Source organism: Rissa tridactyla, chromosome 9, assembly GCF_028500815.1.
Source record: "Rissa tridactyla isolate bRisTri1 chromosome 9, bRisTri1.patW.cur.20221130, whole genome shotgun sequence".
NCBI classification, from domain to species: domain Eukaryota; kingdom Metazoa; phylum Chordata; class Aves; order Charadriiformes; family Laridae; genus Rissa; species Rissa tridactyla.
Genome location: NC_071474.1, coordinates 24,155,671 through 24,178,634, shown reverse-complemented (window position 1 = coordinate 24,178,634; position 22,964 = coordinate 24,155,671). Strand labels below are relative to the sequence as shown.

The window sequence follows — 22,964 nt, the reverse complement described above, 5'->3', positions numbered from 1 at the left end:
GCATCGAACCCAGCTGGGAAATTTCTCCCCGCCAAAGCAGGAGGATGGAGGCTGCACAGAAGCAAGCTGGGGGCTTTTTTTTTTTTTTGCCTTTTTTTTTTTTTTTTTTAAACATTTTTTTTGGCTGCTCGCTGCGAAACCTTGGCTGGTCTGGAGTCGAAAAGAAAAAGAGTATTTAGCCACACTGCAAAGCGGAGCACTTCACGCGAGGAACGGTCCTACCCGCAGTTATCAAAAACCCCTGAGTACTATACAATCGAACACGGTCGAGTGAAAATGAAGCGGAGCCCGGGGAGAAGGACAGGGGTTGGGGGGGTGGGGAATCCACCCCCCCTTTCCCCGGCTCCCAGTTCCTCCGCTCCCCCCTGCCTCTGCTGCTGGTTTCCATAACCCTGTCCCCAAAGCCTGGCAAGCTCAGTAGGAGATCTGGAGCTCGGCAAAAGAAAAGGGAAAAAAAAAAAAAAAAAAAACAAACACAAAACAAAACTAAACCCCCGCATTCAGCCGCCTGCCAGTATCAAAGCCAGGCTCAGGGAAAGGGTTATTATTACTCTTCACAGTCTGAATAACCGTCCCTCGTCATCGGGTACTGAGAAAGGACCGGTTTATTGGTGCAGCTTATTTTTACTGAGGTATCTGTTACGCATCCCGACTTGATTCTTTCCCTGAATTGGATACAAAACAATCGGTTAGTCCCTGTCTAGATTTCCAGTCTAGTTGTGTAAAGCTTATAAACATTAATACTCTAGTAGTGTCAAAGCTGTTTAGCAGTTCAGTGATTCGAGTGCCTTTCTGTGCAAGAAAACACAATGTTAGCATGTGATACATAAGCAAAACCACCCATTACTAATCTCTGCTCCCCAGGACCGGAGAAGAAAGCAGAAGGAAAAGCAAAAAGTCCCCCAGCCCCACACGTAGGAAACAGCCCCCAAACCCACTCCCAAATAAAACAAAAAAAACCAAAAAAACAAATAAACAAAAAAAAAACCCCAAACCCAAACAAACAACTAAAAGAAAACAAAACAAAAAAAAAACAAAAAAAAAAGGGAAAAAACCCCAACAGTCCGAATGAGCCACAGAGGCTGGAAAAGCCTCTCCGAGCTGGTGAGGATGAAACATGGTGGAGACCTGTGGGATCTGCCAAGCAAAGGCCCTGCAGCTGGGGAGCAGCTCGGCTTCCCCGTGCCCGGCCCGTGCTCCTCACCCCGGCCCAGAGCAGCTGGAGACAGGACACGGCCCAGCAGCATCGACGGCGGGACGTGCGCGTTTCTCACCCGCTCCTCTTCGTCCCGCCGAGCCCTCCCGATGTCGGGCAGCGGGGTAACTCCAGCTCTAGCGTAGAAAAATCGCACATCGAGAGCGCAGAGGCTCTCGCCACGTGGAGGAACCGCCTGTGGTTTACTCGGCTCTCAAGGAGGGAGCAGCAGCGCACGCAGCCCAGTAGCGCCGGGGGATTAACCAGGAGAACCTGACATCTGAGAGTTTAAGGGAAGGATTACCCATTTCTTTTTCTACCTAACATTTTTAAACCCAATCCTCAGGCTGCTGATGGGGTTTTTTCCCCCCGTCCCGGTGGTTTTTTAAAGCCCTGCTCTTTTCAGTAGTATAAAATAACAGCTTCAGGGAGCAGGACGTGCTGCAGCACAGGGACCATGCCACAGCTCACCGGAGGCATTACAGGAGGGCATCTCCCCTGGACTGGCAGAGTCTCCCACAGCACCAGGAGAGGCTCCAGTTGCTCAGAGAATGGCAGAAATGACCAGGCAGGGAAGGGACAGACACTTCCAGAGGCTCTAACGGCAACAACACCTCGAGCCTCCCATCCTGCAGAGCCACAGGCCCCCAAGAGCTCCGATGACCTGTGGGAGCGGAGAGGTGACGTTCTCTTCTCGTACCGGCGTGACACATGGCAACTCCCCCACCACGCGCCAGGAAACTGCTTTTGAGGAGGGCTGAACCTCTGGATGATTTTCACTCGGATCGTAATATATCTGCTGGCTCAGGCACCTACGCGCAGGTGAGAAACTAGAATAACTTCTTACTTTGGCGCCTCTTACAAAGGCTTGGTCTTGTAGCGCAGCCAGAATTAGCTGTGCCTGGGCTAATGAAGTCCCGGCGGAGCTGAGGAGGTGGTTGGCTGCAGTGCCACAAGACCAAGCTGGGCTTTCAGCTGCCAGAAACCACTTTTCTGGGAGAAGCCTGGCCAACCCGCCGTCTAAGCGGCGCTGTCACCTGGATCCTGGACCTTGGAAAAATAACAGGGGCTTTGGAGACACCCTTTTGTCCAAAATGAAAGATCTTTTAAGTCAGCAGCCACTCTTGCCCTCTTTTCCCGTCTCTGCCTGTCCTCCCGTGTTACGCACATGTCCTGGGACAATGCTGTTGGGCTTGTCTCCCGCTGGCCTAAAGGAGGGGGAAGCCACTGCCGCTTTGCTCAGCTTTTCTTTCTGTCTTTGGTGATACAATTAAAAAATAATAATAATTAAAAAAAATAAAATAATAAACACAATGTCAGCAAAACCACATATAAAAAAAACCCAAGCAGTAAGATATGCCAATACTTCCTGAAGAGGTTAAAAAAAAACCAAAACAACAAACAAAACCCAACCCAAAACAAACAAAAAACCCCAACAACAAGTACATATCTGAGGTATTTCATCTGCTCAACAAAAAACCTGACTTGGGCCTGGAGGATGGGAAGGACGTCACCAGGGCAGGGTGAAGGGTGCTTGGACCTGGGAAATCCCATGTGGGAAAGGCCAGCGGGAGGAGAGGGGACAGAACGAGGCCACCTGAGCAGGAGCGGAGTTCGCAGAGTCACTAAAGTCAGAGCCAGGCCCGGCTGTTGTTTGCTTTCAACTGGAGGTTTGAGGAGAAAGGGCAAGGAAGGACTTGATTTCCCTTTCCACCCCAGGAGAGCAAAAGGTCTTACTCGCCTCAACTCACCGCTTCCTTTTTGCTCACGTGCAATTTGAAGGGGCCTGGGCATCTGTGGGCTTGTCCAGAGACCAAAAGACGCGCCCATAACGTTAACCGCAACACCTCCACAGCCCCGCTCCATTACGTTTCACATATCACCTCCTATTTTCTCCGCACAGGGACATGGAGAGCTTCCAGGGGCTACCGAAAGCCACCTTACGAGAAGGAACTCGCTCCAGGAAGCCCGGATCAACCTAAACGACAGCCCTTTTGTGTCACGGGGGCAGAGGATCAAACCAGCAAACCAAACTAAGTTCAGGCTGTCAGGGTAAACATCAGTGGGACGAGTTCCTTGTGGGGAAGAGAGAGAAGGTTGAGGGCATTTAAAACTTGGCTGAAAGCCTGAAGAAGGCAACAGCAGGGGAGAGGCCAGCACCAGCCAGGAGAAGGAAGCAGCTGATGGTTTTTATGGGTCAAATGGAGGGGTGAGAATGTCCTTCCCCCTCTTGTGAAGACCTCAGAGAGGGGGGAAGGAGGCTCACAAGCCAAGAGCGCGTGTCCTAGGGGAGGACACACCAACACTGGCCCACGATGGGGCCCCGAAGAGGAGTGAGGAAGCTCGCCTGCTCTGCAGCCGCGCGGCCTTCCGCGGCACAAGCCACGGGAGGGCAGGGGGGGCAAGGCAGCCTGCCGGCTCTCAGGATTGTCAATACACAGAGTTGTTTAGTGGAAAGAGTCCTTGTGGCGACTGGTTTGAGGAGAAACCCCCCCCGCCTTTCCCTGCCCCAACTCCAGCTCTTTCCACCTGCCTTGGTGACGTCTCAGCCATCTCAACCCGCAGCTCCTAGAGACGATCCCTGATTGAAAAACGCCAGGCGTGCCCCCCTAACCCACCCTCCCTCCATGTCCCACCCCCCCAACAGGAACACAGCAAACCCTGGGAGGAGGAGGAGGAGGAAGAAAATGAAAAGCAAAAGGGAGGAAGAAAGGGGAGAACAAAGAAAAAGGCTGGACAAACAGACGATGAAGAAAAAGCTCGCTGGCATGGAAAGGTTTCATCATCATCATCATCTTGCCGTTGGCCAACCACAAAAGCAGGTTCCTTGAGATGAGGTAAATCTGTGCGACTCCTTCCCAGCTCACACCCTGCCGAGAGCAGAGAGGAAGAGGTGCCGGAGGCCAGTGTGAGAGACAGCGGGCTCGGCCGACCATCAGAGAGACCAACTGGTGGAGGGCTCTGCGCTGGGGGTTCCCCGGGATGAGGTAGGGCTGGGAGAGCAGTGGGAGCTGCTGCTGCTGCTGCTGCAGGAGCTTTGGGTGCTGGAGCCTGCAATGAGGTGGACGACCGGCTTCTGGGCAAAGAGCACTCCTGCAAGGCACAGAGAGATAAAGAGAAGGGTTACTGGGACTACAGGGTGGCATGGCTGAGAAGGCCAGAGCAGTTTATCCAACCCCAAAGACCTCATCCTAACAGAAAGAGGCTCAGTGCAAGACAAAAGCGGCTTGGAGACAGATCAGAGGGTCAATGACAACGAGGATATAAGAAGGGATGCCCCGGGACTTGTTCTGGCAGCCTCTGTGACCGAGAAGTTTTGCTTACGAAAGATCCCAAATGGCTTCAACGCCTTTGGAGGAGAGAAACAGCTTTCATCGCCCTGCAAGTGCCAGGTCCCCAATTCGGGCTTTGCCCCAGGATGCCCATGTGTGACCTGCAGAAGTGAAACGGCTCAAGCAGAGCACAGGGGATAGTTCATGCTTCCCAGAGATGCGCGAGGAAAAGCTGAGTGGAGCCACTCCTCCGGAGAAGGGGGATAACACTCTTTCCTATTCACACTTCTATAGAAGTCCCTTCCCTTAGATTTTAAAAATGCTAAAACCCACCACCACTACCAGCAGGAAAAGGCATTCGTCTTGACTGCCTGGGACCAGACAAAAGAGAAAAGAAATCATCTTCTCCTGAGCTTTCCGAGCCGGAGAGGTTGTGTGCGCTGTGCTTTGGCAAAGCCCACCCCTGGGAGCCCACCACCCACCCCACGTCCCGCTCTGCACCACCCGCCTGGCTCTCCACCCAGCCCCGGGAGCGGGTCTTTCTCACCAGCATAAATAGTGCCGTTAATCTCCACCGACATGTTAATACTCCCAATGCCGTTCGGTGACAAATTCAGCGCCGCTGCCGCTGACGAGTCTGGTTTGTCTTCTTTCAAGAAAGAAGAGATGCAGAGTTAGAGAGTAACCACCCCGTTTCCTGATCAGAGATGATCAAAAGTGTAGGCAGCCCACCTTTTCCGTCCTCTTTGGTGAGGAAATCCCTACACCGTGTCCACTTCCAGTCTTCTTTTAAGTTTACAAAGGTGTTTTAAGTGCTTGGGTGTGAACCGAGGGCGGGCTGGGAGCCCCACTGGCATTTCCAAATCTCTCCCAGAGATGTTTAGCTGTCAGGAGCCGTGATGTGAAGTCCCAATCCCATTCCAAATCTCTCCCAGAGATTTGGAGGCCAAATTACCCATCCCCTCAAAAGAACAAGCTGCCAGCAGATGAGGCAAGGCCCCGTGGAAATCAGCTGGACTGTGGCTGAGTTTGCAGCAGACGGGGAGCGCACGCAGAGTCCTCTCGCCCTTCGCTGAGGGGTGGCAGCTTCTCGGGGAGCTGGTGCGTGTCCCCGTGCTGGGCTCAGACTGCAGCAGCTCCAGTGGCCACTGGAGGGAGGGGACACAGCGCCGAAGACTCCAACCCAGGAGCCACATGCTTGGCAGCCCCTACAACATGCGTAAAATCTGCTTTTTTCCTGTGTCCTCAGCCCAGAGAGTCCTTTCTAAGCCCTGATGGGCAGCTCTGGAAGCGTCAGTGCAGAGCAGGGGTTCAGTTCACACTGACGTTTAAAGGGGAAGGTGAACACTGAACTCTCCCGGAGGCTTCTGAACCTCCAACCTAAGCAAGCCGCAACTGCGAGCCTGGGTCTCAGGAACGCATGCTTAGAGTTTGCACAGCCGTATCACGGTTACCAGCCCACCCGATGTTAGTCTGGGGGCGCTGGGCTGTTAAAACAGAGAGAGATTACGCAGACAGGCTGCTCAGGCTGGGATGCTGCATGTAAAATGCATGTTCTTGGCTCCTTTCAAGTCTGCTAGGACAGCGAGTCCACTGTGGTTTACGAACATTGTTAACACTTAACCTAAACGTTGCTATCAACCTACGATAAACTCACACAGTGCTTTTCAAAAGCGCCTCTTAAAAAGCACAATCTTCTTTTTATTTTGCAATTGGGAAAATCAGGGCACGAAAGACAAGGACCGACTTGCCCACAGTCAGCTAACAAAGGTGGGAATAGTATCGTTGGGTCCTTAGGGCTCAGCCCTCTGCCTGCTTCTATTTGTGGAGACTAAAATTGTTCCTAGCTTTTGATTTAGGACGTTCAGGGCGGAAAGAAAAAAAAATAATAAAGCGAGATGAAAGGGAATGAACATTACTTGATAAAATTTGTATTCCCTTTGACTCACTCTTTTTGGTCTTGCATTTAAATTTTGGTCTTTGTATTTAAAGGTGAAATTTGGGCGGATGTTTAGCTGTCAGGAGCCGTGAAGTGAAGTCCCAATCCCATTGAACTCTGCAACAAGCTGCTACTGCTTCAAAGGGGAACCTGCTTTGACCCTTTACCGTATGTATTTCTGGCAAAACGTCTCAATAAAGCCTTTACCAGCTTTGCTAGCAAAGGCCTCGAGAACAACTCTCCCCTTTCTTCTAAGCTGTGCCAAACTTGCCTGGCCTTGTGCCTACATCCAAATGTACAATTAATAGGAGGTCTGAGACCTTTAATTTTAACGGATCAAAAGGTTTGGAGGAAGCAGCTGTTGGGACTGAAGTTTTTTTTTCCTGCGGCTTTGCCGCCCAGTGAAGTGCAGCCCCCAGGACAGGTAAAGGAGCCATGGCACTTAATCAGCTTTTGAAGCCCCCATATAACAGTATTGATCCTGACAATGTGACCTTTACGGGGTGACTCCCCTTGTACAAAGCATTTCAGGAGTGCATTTCCCAGGCCATGAATGCTGCTTATACGTGACCTTCTAACCCAGCCTTGCCAGGAGTTCTTTGCCTGGAGGCTGCGCAGAGGGTTGCGGCAGATGTTGGTAGAAATCATCTGATTTACTAAAAGCCCTGGGACGCCTCAGTCCCCCCTGCAGATACACAGGTCTTTGCGGCCTCCTCATCCCACCTGGATTCCTAAAAGCTGGGCATCTCTCTCCTGCAGGCTGCTATCAATACAGAAAAAGCTGTTACCTCCACGATCGATTAAAACAGTTCCTGACCAGCAACGGACAGAAAATCACTCCCTGCAGCACAAGGCTGGCATGAGGCTCAGATGAGAGCCGGCCAGGGGAATGCCGAGCCCAACAGGATGGGCTTTCCCCTCCAAAAGTCATCTTACGGAGTGCAGAACCACAGGGCTGCTTTTGGCTAGGCTAAATCGCGCGCTGGGATCCGAAGTATAGGCCAGATATTAAACACGAGGGGGGCAGATATGTGGCCCAAAGCAATTTCAGCCAATCCGTGTGCTTGCCGGGAAGGAAGGAGCATACCAACGGTGTGCAACAGAGCCCCTGCTGCGAGGATGACTGAGCTAGCATCACCTGAAACCGGTAATTCCCCTCAGCGTCAGTTACGGGGAGAAATAACAGCTTGAGTCCTGAAGCAAGCTCACCAGGATCGACACAGCAGGTCATAAGCTGGGAGTGAGGGTCTTGTTGGGTTTTATCAGCTTTGAAGCAGAGCTTTCTGAATATGCCTAGGGTGTTCCTGAACCAGTAAGAATAGAACAAAACCAGCAACGGTAAGTAAAACCTAACAAAATGTTGCTACAGTTGAGTTTTGCAGTTAGCGTGCTCCATTTTAACAGCCTCTTGATGGTGACCTCTGCCTGGTAGCCAGAGAGATAGCCAAGCCTGCGTGTAAAGAGGTGTTTGACATCCTATACTGGGAGCAGTTCCCTTCCCGCTACACTCCGCAAGGCCCTTTTGTGTACCGAGAGGTGCTGCTTACCCTTGCCATTGATTTTGATCTTCATGGGGATCTGCCGTGCCATGCTGAAGAGGTTGCGCTGAAGAGCCTGCTGGACAAGCCGCTGCTCCTCCTCTGTCATCCGCGAGACCTTCTTCTCTGGAGGCTCTCCCGACTCCAGTCTCTCCCTCAGCTGCTCCAGGGTGGCCGTTCTTGCTGCCACAGTCGCCTGCTGGCTAGCCAAGGTCACTGGCACGGCAATACGATTTGGCATAGACACAGTCAAGGGCACACCGTCACCTAGAAAAGGGCAGAGCTGTTTAGTCCCTCCCACAGCCCTTCCTAAAGCAAAGGTCTAAACCACTGGCAGAATATTGTCCCACTACTCTCAAATCCAAACTAGTCTGGGTGAATAAAATGGAAAAATAATTGTGTTTCAGTGCCTGTGCCTCTTAACCCAGCCACCCCCTCTGACCTTTTCTGACAGCTGCTGCTGGAGACACCCGAGGATTGCTGGTCCCACTGCCCGGCGCGACGCCGATGATGGGGAAGCGGATCTTTGGGGGAGACAGGAGCGAAGGTGGCCCCGTGGTGGTGGGTGAGTAGCTGAACAAGGAGGAGCTGTAGCTGGGCCGTCTGCCTTCCCGCCTGTTGCCATCGATTGCAGCCTGGAGCTCAGCAGGAGAACTGAGGGATTTCTTCTCACATTCGTAGGCATATAGGTATTTCATATACCTGGGAGAGAGGGGAGCACAGGGAAACTCAAGCAGGTTTCTCAACAGAACATGAAATTACGGGCTACAGCAACAAGCATTGCATTTCAAACTGAGGTCCTCTGCAGATCTGGAGTCTTTGTCTGCATACCGTGAGCACCGCTGCGCTTGGTTTGATAGAGAAGCGTGGCGCAGTCTGGGTGTGAAGCCCAGCGCTCTCAAGGGAACTCTGAATTCACTCGATATTTATAGGGAAGCACATAGTTACATACTACTCCACCCACAACGGCAGAAAAGAATCATCCGCAATTCCTTTACAACTGAGATACCATCTAAAAATTTTATGAATGAAGGTCTTGGACCATAACGCTTAATGCAAGGAAAGAAGTTTGACAAATTACCCGTGTCCAAGCCATTCGTGTTGGGCAGCACCAAACCTTCTGGCACCCACGTTTGCAGGAGACAGCCTGATGGTACCAAAAGCTGTAGAAATAGCAAGGAGCTTCCCCCCCTGGGACTCAGGGGCTCTAAGAACTTCCCAGAAATCCGTCTGCAGAAGGGCCGGGTGTGGATTCCCAGAGCCCAGCCTTCCACGCTCGAGTCCCTAAAGCGCAGCCTCGCCCCGTTGCTTCAATTTTACAGTAGGTTTACTTTAACCATTCTTTCCTCTCTCTGCTTATTCTCCTTTTTCTTCCCTTTTTTTTTTTTTTTGTTTTGTTGTTCTTGTTTTGCTTGCCTCATCAACGCGACATACTGCGGGTCAGAAAAACAATCCTGACAGTAAGCAGGCGCTAAACGCCAAGTTTCCACAACTGAATCGCGATAACAGATGTGAAATGATCAAGTTCATACTTGATGCCTGCAAGTCGGGAGGGCTCCCTCCCTCCTCGCTGTGCCAAGCACTCTTCAGAGACAGAGCAAGAGCCTCCTTGCCCCGAGGAGTTTAAGCTCTGAAGAGGCAAGAAAGGCACAGGCTGGAGGGAGGCACAGAGCACAGCGACCCAGGCGACAGCATATTAGTGCTGGGCTCGTAGGGATGGAAGGGGAACAAGTTCAGGAATTGTCCTGGTTGGAGCGATACAGGACTAATTTCTCTTTTTACGCTTGGGAAAACCATGCTTTCAGATGACTCCAGTGGCTGAATTGGTGAAAATATTTACTTTATAGCCAGCTATGGGATGTGCGATTCAAGGTCTCGGTGTTTTCGAGGTTGCCAGGTGCGGGGATGAGGAGGAGCAAGACCCGGGCACTTGACCCAAGCTGCCAGCAGGGTTATTTCATACCACGAACGTCACATTCAATAGAAATTAGAAAGTTTGCTGAGGAGTTCTCTCTCTTCCTTGATGGCTGCCGTGCCGAGAACTCCTTGCCCCGGTGCCAGAGCCCTTCCCTTCCTCCCCTTGCAGTGTCCCACGTTTGCTGTCTCCTGCTGGGAGTGCACGGCTTCCTGCTGCGGGAATGGGCTGGGTGTCGTCCTTGTATACTTTACATTGGTATTTGGATCAATGTTGGTTCTTTATTATTATGAATGTCAATTACTCGGTCTTACCCTATTAATTCTATTTATATTTCAACCTTGTGTTTCCTTGTTTTTCCCCAATTCTCCTTCCCGGGTGCGGAGGGGTCCCCAGGTGATAGAATAATTGTCTAAACGACAATAAATTGTCAGGGGTTTCTCAAACTGTAACAGGAAGGATCACTGCTGAGAAAAACAAGGGGAGAAGGAACAGAAAAACTGCAAGCCTTGGGTGAGAGGGATAAATAAAGCAATTCATCAGCTCCTCTCTGGCCACAGAGTGGAATTTGGTCTCCGTTTTTCCACCCCAGTCCCTGCTTTGCAGTCCCCAATCCGTGTTCGCATCCACCTGCTACGACTTACTGGGTTCGAAGCGTGAACGCGGCACTGGTGATGGAGGTGGGCAGATTAAGGCCTTTGGTGATCTCTCGCCAGATTTTCTTGTTGATGATTTCCACCAGCCCTCCTTTCTCGGTCACCAGCTTGTACAGCATGTAGAGGTCCAGGATCTGCTTCGCCATGATGGGGATCCGATTGATGGGAGTTCCTGCAGGGAAACAGCAGGGAAGGAAGCATGGGAGTCGGAGAGAAAATGAGGGCAAGAAAACCGGCAGGTCGGGGCTATCGATCTTCTTCTAATAGGAAATTCAGGCAACTGTTTGTAGCCTGACTTGAAGCCTCTCTCTTGGGTGAGTAAATGAGCCAGAGAAGCATAGCTACATGGCACGGCCTTTTCATGAAAAACTCCTTTCCTGTAGGCAAAAGCAATTATCAGACAAATAACAACCTGCAGCTATAAGCACCTTCTAAAACCGAAAGAGGGGAAGCGGGGACTATTTGATGCTAGGGGTGAGGGAGCAGCACACAGGAATCATCTTTTATGAGCTCCCAGGGCAATCTCAGATAAAAATCTGTATCGCTCGTGCTCCGGAAGGGGCTGAGCAGCCAGGCAGCTGCTCCTACGCTGGGATTCAGCTCCCTCACTCCCCAGGATTTGAGAGAGATATCCTTCTGCTCTCACAAAGCATTTTCATCCTCCCGCTCCTTGCCCCTGAACACGCTCCCAAACAAGACGCCAACAGGGTCGCAACGTGTGCCTTGGCAGCAACTCCAACCCAGCTGCCAGAGCTGCAACTGGTGCAAGAGAGTGAGAGAAATGGTGTTGGTGGTGAACAAACGAGCAGCGTTAACGGAGCGTCGGCGTCCCTGCCTGCAGACACCGCCAGAGCCAGGCATCCTCATGGTCGCTGCGGGAAGCACCAGGCACCCAAGCACTTTTTGGAACCCAAACAAAGGTCCTGCTCTGTCCTCGCGAGGATAGACAGGGAAACAGCTCTATCCTTTCTGTTCAGTTTTGTCATCTTGTGGGTTAAGAGAGGGAAGGAAAATGGGATTTTTAACCTGATAGCGCCCTTTTAGCAGTACCTTAAAGTGATAAAGCACACAGGGTTTGAAAAGGTCAAGCTAATGAGATTTAGGCAAGGAGAGGAAGATGGAGGGGGGTGGGGGGGAAATGCTGATGTAGCAAACCTTTTCTTTCGCATAGGAAATACTGTCCTGGATCAAAGAGCCGCCCATCTGAGGTCAGTATCCTGCCTACCGCAGTGGTCAGCGCCAGCCTTTCCAGGAAAGCCTGCGAAGGGCTGTAATGGACAATTATGGAACACCCAACCCACGGGGGAGACTTCTGCCACCGCTCATCAGCCAGCGATTCGGTTAATGCCCTGAAGCAGAGCAGTTTATGGCCCTTATAAATGGGTTTCATTCTGCTTAGTGAAAAGGAGTTCGGCTCAGCTCCGCAGATGTCCTCATTATACGTGTAATTTTCCCCCCCCCCCTTCTCTTTTCTTTTTGAAGCCTGTTATGCATTAGCTTGTGGTACCGATTCCCACAGGTTAATGAGATGTTAGATAGAAAAAGTAAACTTCTTCGGCTTTAAAAAGGCTGCCTTCGATTTCACCAAGTTACTAACTCTTAAACTGTAAGAAAACATAACGAGCAACCTGATAAGGCTTGGTTTGCACGCTCCGTCGTTTTATATCTAACACATCCTCTTTTCCTTGCCTTGTCTAAACAACCCCTTCCCTGGCCACAACAGAAAAAAAACAAACAAACAAACAAAAAAAACCAAAAAACAAACCACAAAGCAGTAATTTCACAAACTGCATCAGATCCTCTTCCTGCATTTTCAGAGACAACGGTTCCCTGTGGGAGCAGAGACCGCCGAGACATTTCCAAACTGTTTAAACTCCCTGCAGCTCCATCCATCCATCCATCCATCCCAGTCGGCCGCCCTACGCTGGTGCCAGCCTGCGTAAACGGAACCCTCGGTCTGCTTCGCTTTTTCCTCAGCCACCATTTTGTCTCGGTGGTGTTATTGCAAAGATTAAGAGCGCGCTAACAGCGTCATTTTAGACACACACAGAGAGGGCTGGGAGCGATCATGTTACCAGCCTTAAGTTATCATTCATCAGCTGAGCCACAGCAACCAGTGTCACACCCAGCCCTCTCCACATGAAAAGCCAGGAAATATTCACCTTGGCAGTCCCTAGAAAAAGCCAGGGGTGGGTTTTTCCACCCCAAAATGCCCCTCCGATAACAGTTCGGCATTTTTGCCCCCACCACGAGGAAAGCCGGGGTGTCCTAAGTGGTACCTTTGCTCCACGGGGCGGGGGAGAGGGATGAAGACCCTCTCCCCATCTCCTCAGGCAACCCCGCACCGCTGAAAGCCACCCGCTTCTCCCCAATCCAATTTAGGGAATGGCATTAACTCCTCCAGAAGGGACTTTCATCCAGCTCTCCTTGGACGGTGACCAGATGGGGAGTGAAAGGGAAGGGTCATGGGTAAGGCTCCTCAGGCAAAACAAGCCGCTAATACAAAAGTATAAGGAAATATCTCCTTTTTAATATACTGCATTTATCCCAAACACAGTTTCACTCTTCTCTAGGTTCTCCCATCTCAGTGTTTGGAAAGGTACACAAGTATTTTTTAGCCAAACGCTCCTGTGAAAGGGACAAACGTTATCTACATCAGTGGGAAATAAAGGCTTAAACGTATTTCCAGAGAGCCCGCTCGTAGCTGGGGCAGAGCCGGCGATCAGACCTGACCTCCCTGCTCATGTTACTACCCCTTTGACACCTTCCCTTCCTCAAGTTTGCTTTTAAACAAGACTCACAGACCAAAGCGCCCCGAAATTTCATTAGTAGCTTTATAAACTAAGCCAAAACCTATAGCTCCCCCCCGGCTTAAAATTTCTTTATGCAGCACTGAGAAACTTTACAGCAGGGATAAAACCACCTCCATCCTTCTAGCCCTTGAGCATGGAGGTGCAATCGTTTTCCTCCCACACTTTCTCCTAGTTCCACTCTCCAAGGAATATCCCTCCCCGAGCTGGCAAAGAGCTAACCCAAACTGGGTTTTGGACCTGGCAAATTAACCGTATTTTTCGGAGCAAGCCAGGGCTCTGCATGTTTCATAGAAGCTGAGACACACGGAAAAGCTGGTCCCACCGCCCTCTCCTCCCCCAGCCCCTCTCCGAGGAAAAGCGAGGCGATAAAGTCTTTATTGGAAAGTCCCAGCACTCCAACAGGAAAGGCTGAAAAACAAGTATCATGGGACGATTGGATACTGAAGCCGAGTGGATCCTTTCACAGGCGGCTGCAAGGCTTGTCAGGGGCCATGATGGATTACTGTCATCTGGCAGCATCAGGATTAATGATCCGGAGGTCAGAGGGGAGAATTCCAGAGGGAAAGGTCAGCAGCCGGGGGCACAGCGTAAGACTTGTTGCCTTTTGATGGCAAACTCATTTTACTGTACTTTCAAGCCTCTCTATTGTGCCGGCTCTCAGAAATGCTGTACGTACCATGCCTTGCAAAGAGCCGGAAGCCTCGCAGGACTCGAGAAGAGGGCGAGGACGATGACTGGCTCCTCTCCTACTTTTCTCAGTAAGCAATTTTTCTTCCTTGTAGTATAACCCCAGCTACGTGAGTACAAGCCAGTCCTGCAAGGAATCAGCCCAAGGCAGGGGGGACAAGGAGTCTGTTTCTCCTGCAAAAGGGATGATGTAAAGTTGACGAGCATGGGGAGACCTCAGGAAGACAAACTCCTGCTACTGAAGGCCCCAGGGTGGGAGTATAGCCTAAGAGCGAGAGCCATAAGACACCAGACAACCTACCACCCGCTTTCCTAAGTAGAAGGGCTCCAAAGAGGACAAAAAGCCCAAGAATGACACTGGAAGGAGAAGGAGGAATCATCCCAGAGCCCATGGGCTCCTGGTTTTATGAAGACAGCTGTAACTACAATTCAGATTTCTGGAATAAAGAATTTTCCCTGGAGGAAGCCTGACTGTAGCTATAAACATCTCTGTCCTTAAGGGAAACAAGCAGCCCCCTTTGCCAAGCTGTTTCACCCCCCTCAAAAGCCTCTTCTGTTTCAGGCAGACGTAACAGAGGCCTGAAGGGCTTATACAGGGCTTGAATGTCCCCTATGTCCCTTCCACTAGGGAAGCAGAAGAAGCAACTGTTTGATTTTCACCCTTCGAGAGCTCTTTATCCAGGGTTTACAGCTTCCTCAGACCCTCCTTAATCTCGGAATGACCGTTTTTACATCTCCCGGCAAGGAACCGGTATCTTGGGGGTGCTGGCTTTGCTCCTGCAAAAGCCACTCGCTCAGTGCTGGGGCTCTGCCATCCTGCCTGTTGAAAGGCACCTAAGCCTTGCACCATCATAGCAGCCCTGTGGAAACAGACTTGGGAGTCCTGGTGGATGAAAAGCTGGACACAAGCCAACAACGTGCTCAGAGCAGCCCAGAAGGCCAATCGCATCCTGGGCTGCATCAAAAGAAGCATGGCTAGCAGATCCAGAGAGGGGATTCTCCCCCTCTACTCTGCTCTGGTGACACCTCACCTGCAGTGCTGTGTCCAGCTCTGGAGCCCTCAGCACAAGGACATGGACCTGTTGGAGCGGGGCCAGAGGAGGGCCACAAAGATGATCCGAGGGCTGGAGTCCCTCTGCCGTGAGGACAGGCTGAGAGAGTTGGCGTTGTTCAGCCTGGAGAAGAGAAGGCTCCGGGGAGACCTTATGGTGGCCTTCCAGTACCTGAAGGGGGCCTACAAGAAAGCTGGGGAGGGGCTGTTTGCAAGGGCACGTAGCGATAGGACGAGGGGCAATGGTTTAAACTAGAGCAGGGCAGGTTTAGATTAGACATTAGGAAGAAGCTCTTTCCAATGAGGGTGGTGAGACACTGGCCCAGGTTGCCCAGAGAGGTGGTGGAGGCCCCATCCGTGGAGACATTCAAGGCCAGGCTTGATGAGGCTCTGAGCAACCTGATCTAGTTGAAGCTGTCCCTGCTGACTGCTGGGGGGTTGGACTAGATGGCCTTTAGAGGTCCCTTCCAACCCAACACATTCTGTGATTCCTCCAAGCCCTCCAAGGTGGGCTTTTCCCTGCTTTTCACTCTTAGCCAGACTTCAGATTTACACCTAATTCTGAAGATGTAAAGAAAGAAAACTGTCCCTAAGACTGTTCTTAACCATAGAAAATAAGTCCCCTCTCATTTTGCAGGGATTTGCCTGGCTTTGCAAGTCCTCCACGATGGGGATCCCCTGCCAAGGGCCACTCTCTCCTCTCCCTGAGCCTTGCCCACTGCAGGGAGTTCCCCACCAGCAAGGGGTCTAAGCCAGGACTTGTCCTGCACACAAGAGACAAAGAGCAGTTAATTATACCCAGCCTGGAGCACTACTTTTTCAATCACCTCCCATTTTTTCCCCTATCCAATTTACTTTCAGAAGGGTCCATTTTTCAGTAAGGAACAAAGGAGGTGAGAATCTCAAATATTTATTCTGCAGAGCAACATTCAAAGGGCAATAAAGCATGCTCTGGAGTGAAAAACAGGTGTAGAGGGGGGGGGATTTTTAAGCCATAACCTGTACAGGTAAAAAGAGCTGCTCTTTCCAGCTTCCACTCTAACTATGTTCAGAAGACAAACAATGTCAGACAGCCAAAAGGAAGAGGTTTTCTCCAGGAGAGCGGGGAAGTCCATACTGATTTAAAATAAATTTGAACCAAGCCTTGGAGAGATCTTCGTGTTTCTTTGAAGGGAGACAGTAATTACTTGGTATGAATGATCTCCCCACTCTCTCAGGCTAAACAGGGGTAAAAATCAGTTCAGCAGCAAATCAGCAGCGAAGGATAGAAGCAAATCAACTTGAACCCTGCCCCGTCTCAGATCCCAGTTTGCTTGAATTCCTCTCCCAGGACAAACCCTGGGAGGCTTCCCACGAAGCTGCCCCAGCTCTTGGCATGGAAGTTTTATTTGTTGATTTGGTCCGAGTCCATCCCAAGCGCTCAACGTTAGAATGAAAAGGAAAGGTATATGGAAGGGAAACAACCTCTCCCCTCGCCACAGCTGATCTAATCTCTCCCTACACATGGCATTTCCACAGCGGGCATTCTCACCTCCCAACGGGAATGTCACCACCTGATCCGCCAGCCTGCGGCCCATTAGACACTCCTATCAAAGCGGGAGCCAGGATAGAGGGTAATTAATCATGCTCTATTTGACAGGAGGCCCACTTCTTATCTGCACCCCTCAAAACGCCATCAGTTTCTGCTTCCCTCCTCAGTAAGCGAGGCTGACAGCAGCCCCTTATCAGATTTCGGCTGCTGAACCGGAGGCAGCCTAACTGGCACCCGGTGCCCCGCTTGTATTAGCCAAGGCTCCAGCCACATTAACCTTCCCGCACCGGCTGCTCTTCCATTCCCGCAACGGAGATCCCACGGAGATTTGCTCTCTTCTACCCAGCTCAACTACAGTCCAACTGTTCGGCTGCCCCTGGCACAGCTGGGTCCAATGTATTTGCTATCGCAAATTTCTTCACCAGATGTTGAACCCCCGTGCAACTGGTGGTGGGTTTCCATACGTCTGACCTCTGAACCAAATGGACAAACTCTTCCTCTCTAGGCAGAGAGGGACAAACACAGAAGGGACTGCAGAAAAACATGGGCAACTTGGTCAGGCAGACTGAACAAAGTCAAAAATTGGAACACTTTAATGCCGTAATGCCACCTTCTTCCATCCACCTGGATATCTAGAAGGTCACCTCTTCAGTGTCGAGTCACCTCCACTGCTTGAGTGCAGCAGTTCCTTGATCATTTTAAAGACGCGCCGTTAAAATTTAGGGGGGAAAGTCAAGAACGCCCATAGCAAAGAGGAAATACCAATATAAGAAAGAGCTTAAGAAGACCAGGATTTGAGACACAAACATCCAGTCTTTGAGATGCTGGAGAAATGTGACAATTTCCCTGAAGACTGAAAGGTTAAAATGAGGAAAAAAACATCTTTGACTCCATCACTCAATTCTGCATACCCAGGGAGGGGCACCTGGGCTTCTGAGATCCTCGGCTGGCAGACACCTGAGCAGACTCGTATCAGATGAATAAGCTACAGAAAGGTTCATGCAAAGCAAAACCAGACCATCACTTCAAACTAATGTCTCTTGCACCCTGTCCAGTGCCAACTCAGTTCATAACAAAACACCGAAGCCGCTCAAACGTTCTTCATGCTGGCTGAATTTAAAACAAGTCTCCTGTAAGCCAGAACTAAGTAAACTCCTAATACTATTCTCCCATTCATTACAATGGCAGCTTCCAATATGATTTTTTTCTTTGGAGCTAAAGCAACATTCACTCTAAACCACCGTTTTCTCAGCAGGTTAAAAGCCAGGGATATTAGTCACTTGGACTGAAAAATTAACTATGCTGAATATTTTCCCAGAAACAATTTTTTTTTAGATCTTTCCAAGGGGAAAATTCCAGGCTTTTCCCAAATTAGAGAAAAAAAAAAGTCTCCCATCTCCGTGATTGGAATGAGTGTTTTGATTTATACAAAACAGAACAGGGAGAGAGTTTGTTTCTTACTGGAAGGACCTACTTCTAAGTTATTCCAAATTGACCCAAGTAAGCTCCTCCAGAATATCAACTTACATATCTGCTGAAGGCTTTTATTCACCTGGCACCTAACAGTGATGAGGAAGACACTCCCTGCACAAAAAAAAGATTCCAAGCACTTTGCTTTGCACCTGGTTTTATCCTAGCATCACTTACAAGTGTTTAAGAACATGGAGCAGGGCATTCCCTGTTTTGAAAGGCTCAAGCCACCCAAAGAATACAGAGGAATGTAAATCAGAATGCCAGCTCCCCCTAAAACTTAAGGAAAAAGTAATTCTTTCTAACAATATAAAAGTGAAAGCCTAAAATATTTCACTAATCCCCACTGCTTACTGTTTGCAGAAGACACCAGTCACCATTTTTCCTGAGTCTAAGTCAGAACAGTTGATGAAAGAGGTGCTTTTAAAGGAGGTACAAGAGGCAGAGATTTAGCTGTGCACAAATCCGAGGCTCTAACAGGGAAGAGGACTTTGCCGGGTTGATTCGGACTGTCCAGAACAGACCTCCTGCAGCGCCTCAAGTGAGAATTTTCCACTGCAGAACATCCTCTGCTATTTAGGGAAGCATTTGCCATGGCTCAGCATTCAGCAGGTAGCACGAGCAAAGGATGCCGAGAATTTATGTCTATTGATGTCTCATTTAGAGGACTACATTGCTTAATTCAGAGTCGAAAATATCTCCAGAGGATCAAAAGAAGAAACCTGCAAAATTGAATCAGTAGGAGAGTGAAGCATATTCCCCGGACAAACATTTCATAAACACCACTTGGCCTATAGATAAAAGAATCCATCAGTAAATGCTTTTGTCAATACCCTGCATTTGTTGTATTTCCCACATCGAAAATGTGCAGGCAGAGCATACAACAGCAGGAAAACATTAAAACCACACGGTCAGACGTACAAAGCCCCTTCTATGTATATACACATAAAAAAAACCCAGAATGGTCAAGCCATCTGGGAAAACCAAGGTCACACAGAAACCTTGAACAAAATTAGTAGAGCTGTACAATTGGGGACGGTTTATGAGGTCTTCACAAAGGCAGTACTTAAAATGAACAAAACAGCTTCCCTTGAAAGGCAGCCTTTCCTAATACACCATAGCACGCAGTTAGATCTCTTCCCCGTCAAACCTTTTCTCAAGAGGAATGTCTCGCACGAACACTGCTGATCCTTCCAGGGGGTGAAACAGTCCCGCTACTCCGACCCTCTCCTGACCAGCACTGGTGGAATACAACCAGCCTGATTATTGGTGGCTATAAGAGTCATGCCACTAGCAGTCTTTCACCATCTGGGGACAAAAAGCAGTCTAGCTGTGCTACCCAGGACATCGAATCATAGAATCGTCTAGTTGGAAAGGACTTTTCAGATCAGAGTCCAACCATCAACCTAACACTGACCAAAACCATCACCAAACCATATCTCTAAGCACTATGTCTACCCGTCTCTTAAACACCTCCGGGGATGGTGACTCAACCACTTCCCTGGGCAGCCTGTTCCAATGCTTAATAACCTTTTCCGTGTAAAAATTTTTCCTAATATCCAATGCTACAGAGCGAACAGATACATTTTTCTACTACCCATCATACCTATGCCTTCTATCACTCCCCCCAGAAAAGACAGGAGTAAAAAATTTAGCCTCAGGGTATGGTCACGGGGTGAGAAGGACCTGAAAAGAAGTGGAAGATATCATCGCGTTAGAGAACTGCTCCTGCCTGCAGTGGCCTCAGTGACAGGCAGAACAAATCCAGCCTCTGCGCCTGCAACGCACCCCACTCCACGGCGCAAGAGCAGAGAAGCCTCAGCCCCTCCCCTTAAAAACACCCTGAGCCACAAACTTGCCCATAGATGCAGCAGGAGGTTAAAACCCCAGCTTCTGAGAAACCAGACCATCAAGGCTCAGCTTGTTACAAGACACCAGGTCAGCAACGGAGATGGAGGGAAGCCACCGAAGCTGCTTATCCCTGCTCAGGGTGAGGAGGGACAACCTTCGGTTTGAGACCGCGGAAGAGCTGAGAAAAGGGAAGGTGGGAGCGGTAATACATCGTCCCTGGCGAGTTGCATCAGGTTGTAGGCCTGGTTTGAAGTTAGCCCTGCACACTAATTGCTCTCATCGTCTGGTCTCCCCTCCTCTCCCCATCTGCCCCTTCAATCACAGCCACGGTGGGACCCATTCACCTAAAGACATACAAGGAATAAAACAGCCAACAAAGGAAGAGTTACAGCTTTCCTCTCATCTCCCTCTTCCATCATTATTGCCACTGAAGGGCCATTTTATCACTTGCAGCTGTGGTCATTCAGTGACAACCTGCTGTGCTCAGAGGCAGATGAGACCTGCACATTTGATCTGCATTAAGCCTGTTTCATGGCTTCACATTTCTAGGTACATTCCTAACAGCAGCACCAACCACCAAATCTTCTCATCCCTCCAACCGCCCAGTAGCTCCTGTGAAATCTGTCATTTATCTTTCACATCAGGTTGTGTGTGTTTTTTTGTTTTTTTTTTTTTTTTAAAAAAGTTCAGCATCAGTGAGCAATCTGTGCCCCAAATCCATCAGCCCCCAATCAAGGGTCAGCACTTCTCCTGGACGACAGCAAAATCCCCATTTTTACACCAGCAATGTTTATTAGCAGAGCTGCTTTCCATTCCCTTCAGACGCGAGGTGCAAATTAACCAGCTCTTCACACATACTAGCTAAGAAGCCCAGCACTTTGCTCTCAGGTGCAATGAGCCCTCGGTTGTATCCATCTTTGGGGGACTCTTTCAGAACAAGGCAGCTGTTTCAGCCTCCTTCGGTTTCCGATGCTCATTTGGCACATAAAGCAAATGAGGGGAGGGGAGGAGAAACGAAGAAGAGGGGAGGAGAAACGAAAGCCTTAATGGTACCCTATGATAACTTTGCTGTAGAAGCTCCTAGATTTTTGAAGATTCCAGAAGAGGACACAGCAAGGAAGTCTATCTCCTCACTAGAAAACCAAAGCCCTGCTGTAGGTAGCGGCGGGGAGAGCAGACATGGGAAAAGCGGACAGTACGCCTTCTGAAAAGTCAAAAGATTTCCTTCGCATCGCTCCTGAGCACAGCAGCTCAGATTAAGGACAGAAGAGAAGCTGCCTCCCATAAAACTGAAGAGCACACGTTGAGCTATCAACCTGAAGAACCTCAGCCCCCCAGAGAGTCCTTCTGCCTGTTTCTTTTGGGGGTGCCAAATAGAAAGCAAGGCCCCAGCTGCCTCGTACCCTGCAGTCGAGCCAGTTCCCCTCTGGCAGAGGGCTGGCAGTTCACGGCACCTCTCCCTCCTGGGCGCCGGGGCTCTTCGATTTCATTTTCAGTCTTTCTAGCGAGCAAGAAAACAAGGGAGGCTCCAGAAAACAAATACACTTGGAAATGCCCAGATGATTAAAAGCTCAACTCCTACAGCAACCAGCTGGTGACCAGCTCAGCCCCTGCGCCGGGGACGCGTCAATTATAAATAATTAAAAGGTAATAGGAAGGAGACACTGAAGTATTAAGCAGATTTCTCTCCAGGTATCTGGAGGTTTCTATTGCTGCCAATCACACCCTTCAGATTATTGTCTTGTCTGTCAGTCATCCCAGCCCTTCCATTAACGCACGAGCTCAGGTTAACATTTGCAAGTCAACTAACTAAGCCCAGTTATGCCTCTGCACACAAAAGCCAAAAATATCAGCAAAACACGGCTCTAATTTTCTAACCGACTTGGAAGCATAACCTCAAACTCACTGCCGGAGAGTGAAAATTCCCACCAGTCAGCTGTCAGCTCAAGCCACGCTGGGAAAAACCGACATGGACACAAAGTGCAATTGGAATAGCCGCATTTTGGAGAGCCTTTCCTCTGGTTGTCATCCACAGAGGGGGATGCACCTGAAGCTGCAGGGTTCAAAAGACCACTGGAAATAAGGCTCTCACTCCAAGGCAGCGAACATTTAATTTTTAAATGGATGAGGCTGAGCTGTTGCATCTTTATTAGACTCTCGGGGCACAATATCGGTGACTCTAAGGCAGCCCCACTTCCAACTATGCACAACCTGGCTTGTTTGGTCCAGCACGCTCAGATCATTATGCCACGAGGGAGCAAAAGGTCCTTTTTATGTCTGCTCTTCACACCTACCTTCAGCAGACTTTTTGGAAACAATGAAGAGATCTCTAGCACAATTGAACACTTTTTGGCAGAAGTTTTTGTCGGAACTCTGTCTGGGCTGGCATGCTTGGAGGGATAAAGGAAGAGAGCAGCATAAAGGATTTACCGCAAATGTTCAGACAGGTGTTTTATGCCACATACATGTACTTTTTTATTATTAATAGTTTGCAACGAGGGAACTGAACTTTGATAACCAGGGGAGAGAAAGAGATTTTTGTGACATCCCAGCCGAGCTACTTCACACGCGCATCACCAGCCCTGTAGCAAGGAGACACACAAGTTGTGACACCACAGAGAGGAACGTGAGAAGCTGCACGCTTCTGCACTCAGTTACACAAAATTACTAACGGGAAAGCTGACACATTGTGAGAATCCACAGGAAAATGTGGCTCGGGGTCTATCTTCCCAGTCCCCAGATCGTGTGCCGCTACTCTGAAGGCATTCACTCTCAACTTCCACATGCCATTGATATAAAACACGAGAAGATGTGGGCTCATGCTACCTGAAGAGACCAGAGAATCCCTGGTGGTACTCAGCCTTGGCTCAAAAATCCGTGGGGATACAGGCTTCTTGGGCTCTTCAGCGCATGGACACCAGCAGTATTAGGTATGAGGGTAAAGAAATAGCATCTGAAATTAAGTTATAGGGCAGAAGAGTTCTTTCCTACTGGTCTCCTTATCTCCCGAGGCAAATATCTCAAGTCTCACCACTGCTCTTCCACC

The 22,964-nt window shown here is 49.7% G+C and overlaps 1 protein-coding gene across 2 annotated transcripts in view; it reads right to left on the bottom strand.

Annotated features, from left to right (window-relative positions):
• Window positions 1-3: 3 nt before the first annotated feature.
• ARID3B (AT-rich interaction domain 3B) overlaps window positions 4-22,964 on the bottom strand; it is a 37,714-nt gene continuing 14,753 nt past the window's right edge. The window contains exons 5-9 of one of the 2 annotated variants that reach the window (XM_054214380.1): window positions 10,504-10,687; window positions 8,387-8,646; window positions 7,954-8,211; window positions 5,015-5,116; window positions 4-4,288 (exon numbers count right to left, since the gene is read on the bottom strand). In XM_054214380.1, the coding sequence (XP_054070355.1) occupies window positions 4,131-4,288; window positions 5,015-5,116; window positions 7,954-8,211; window positions 8,387-8,646; window positions 10,504-10,687 (962 nt within the window). In that variant the 3' untranslated portion in view covers window positions 4-4,130. The remainder of the gene's footprint in view (window positions 4,289-5,014; window positions 5,117-7,953; window positions 8,212-8,386; window positions 8,647-10,503; window positions 10,688-22,964) is intronic. The other variant, XM_054214381.1, reaches the window with a different exon arrangement.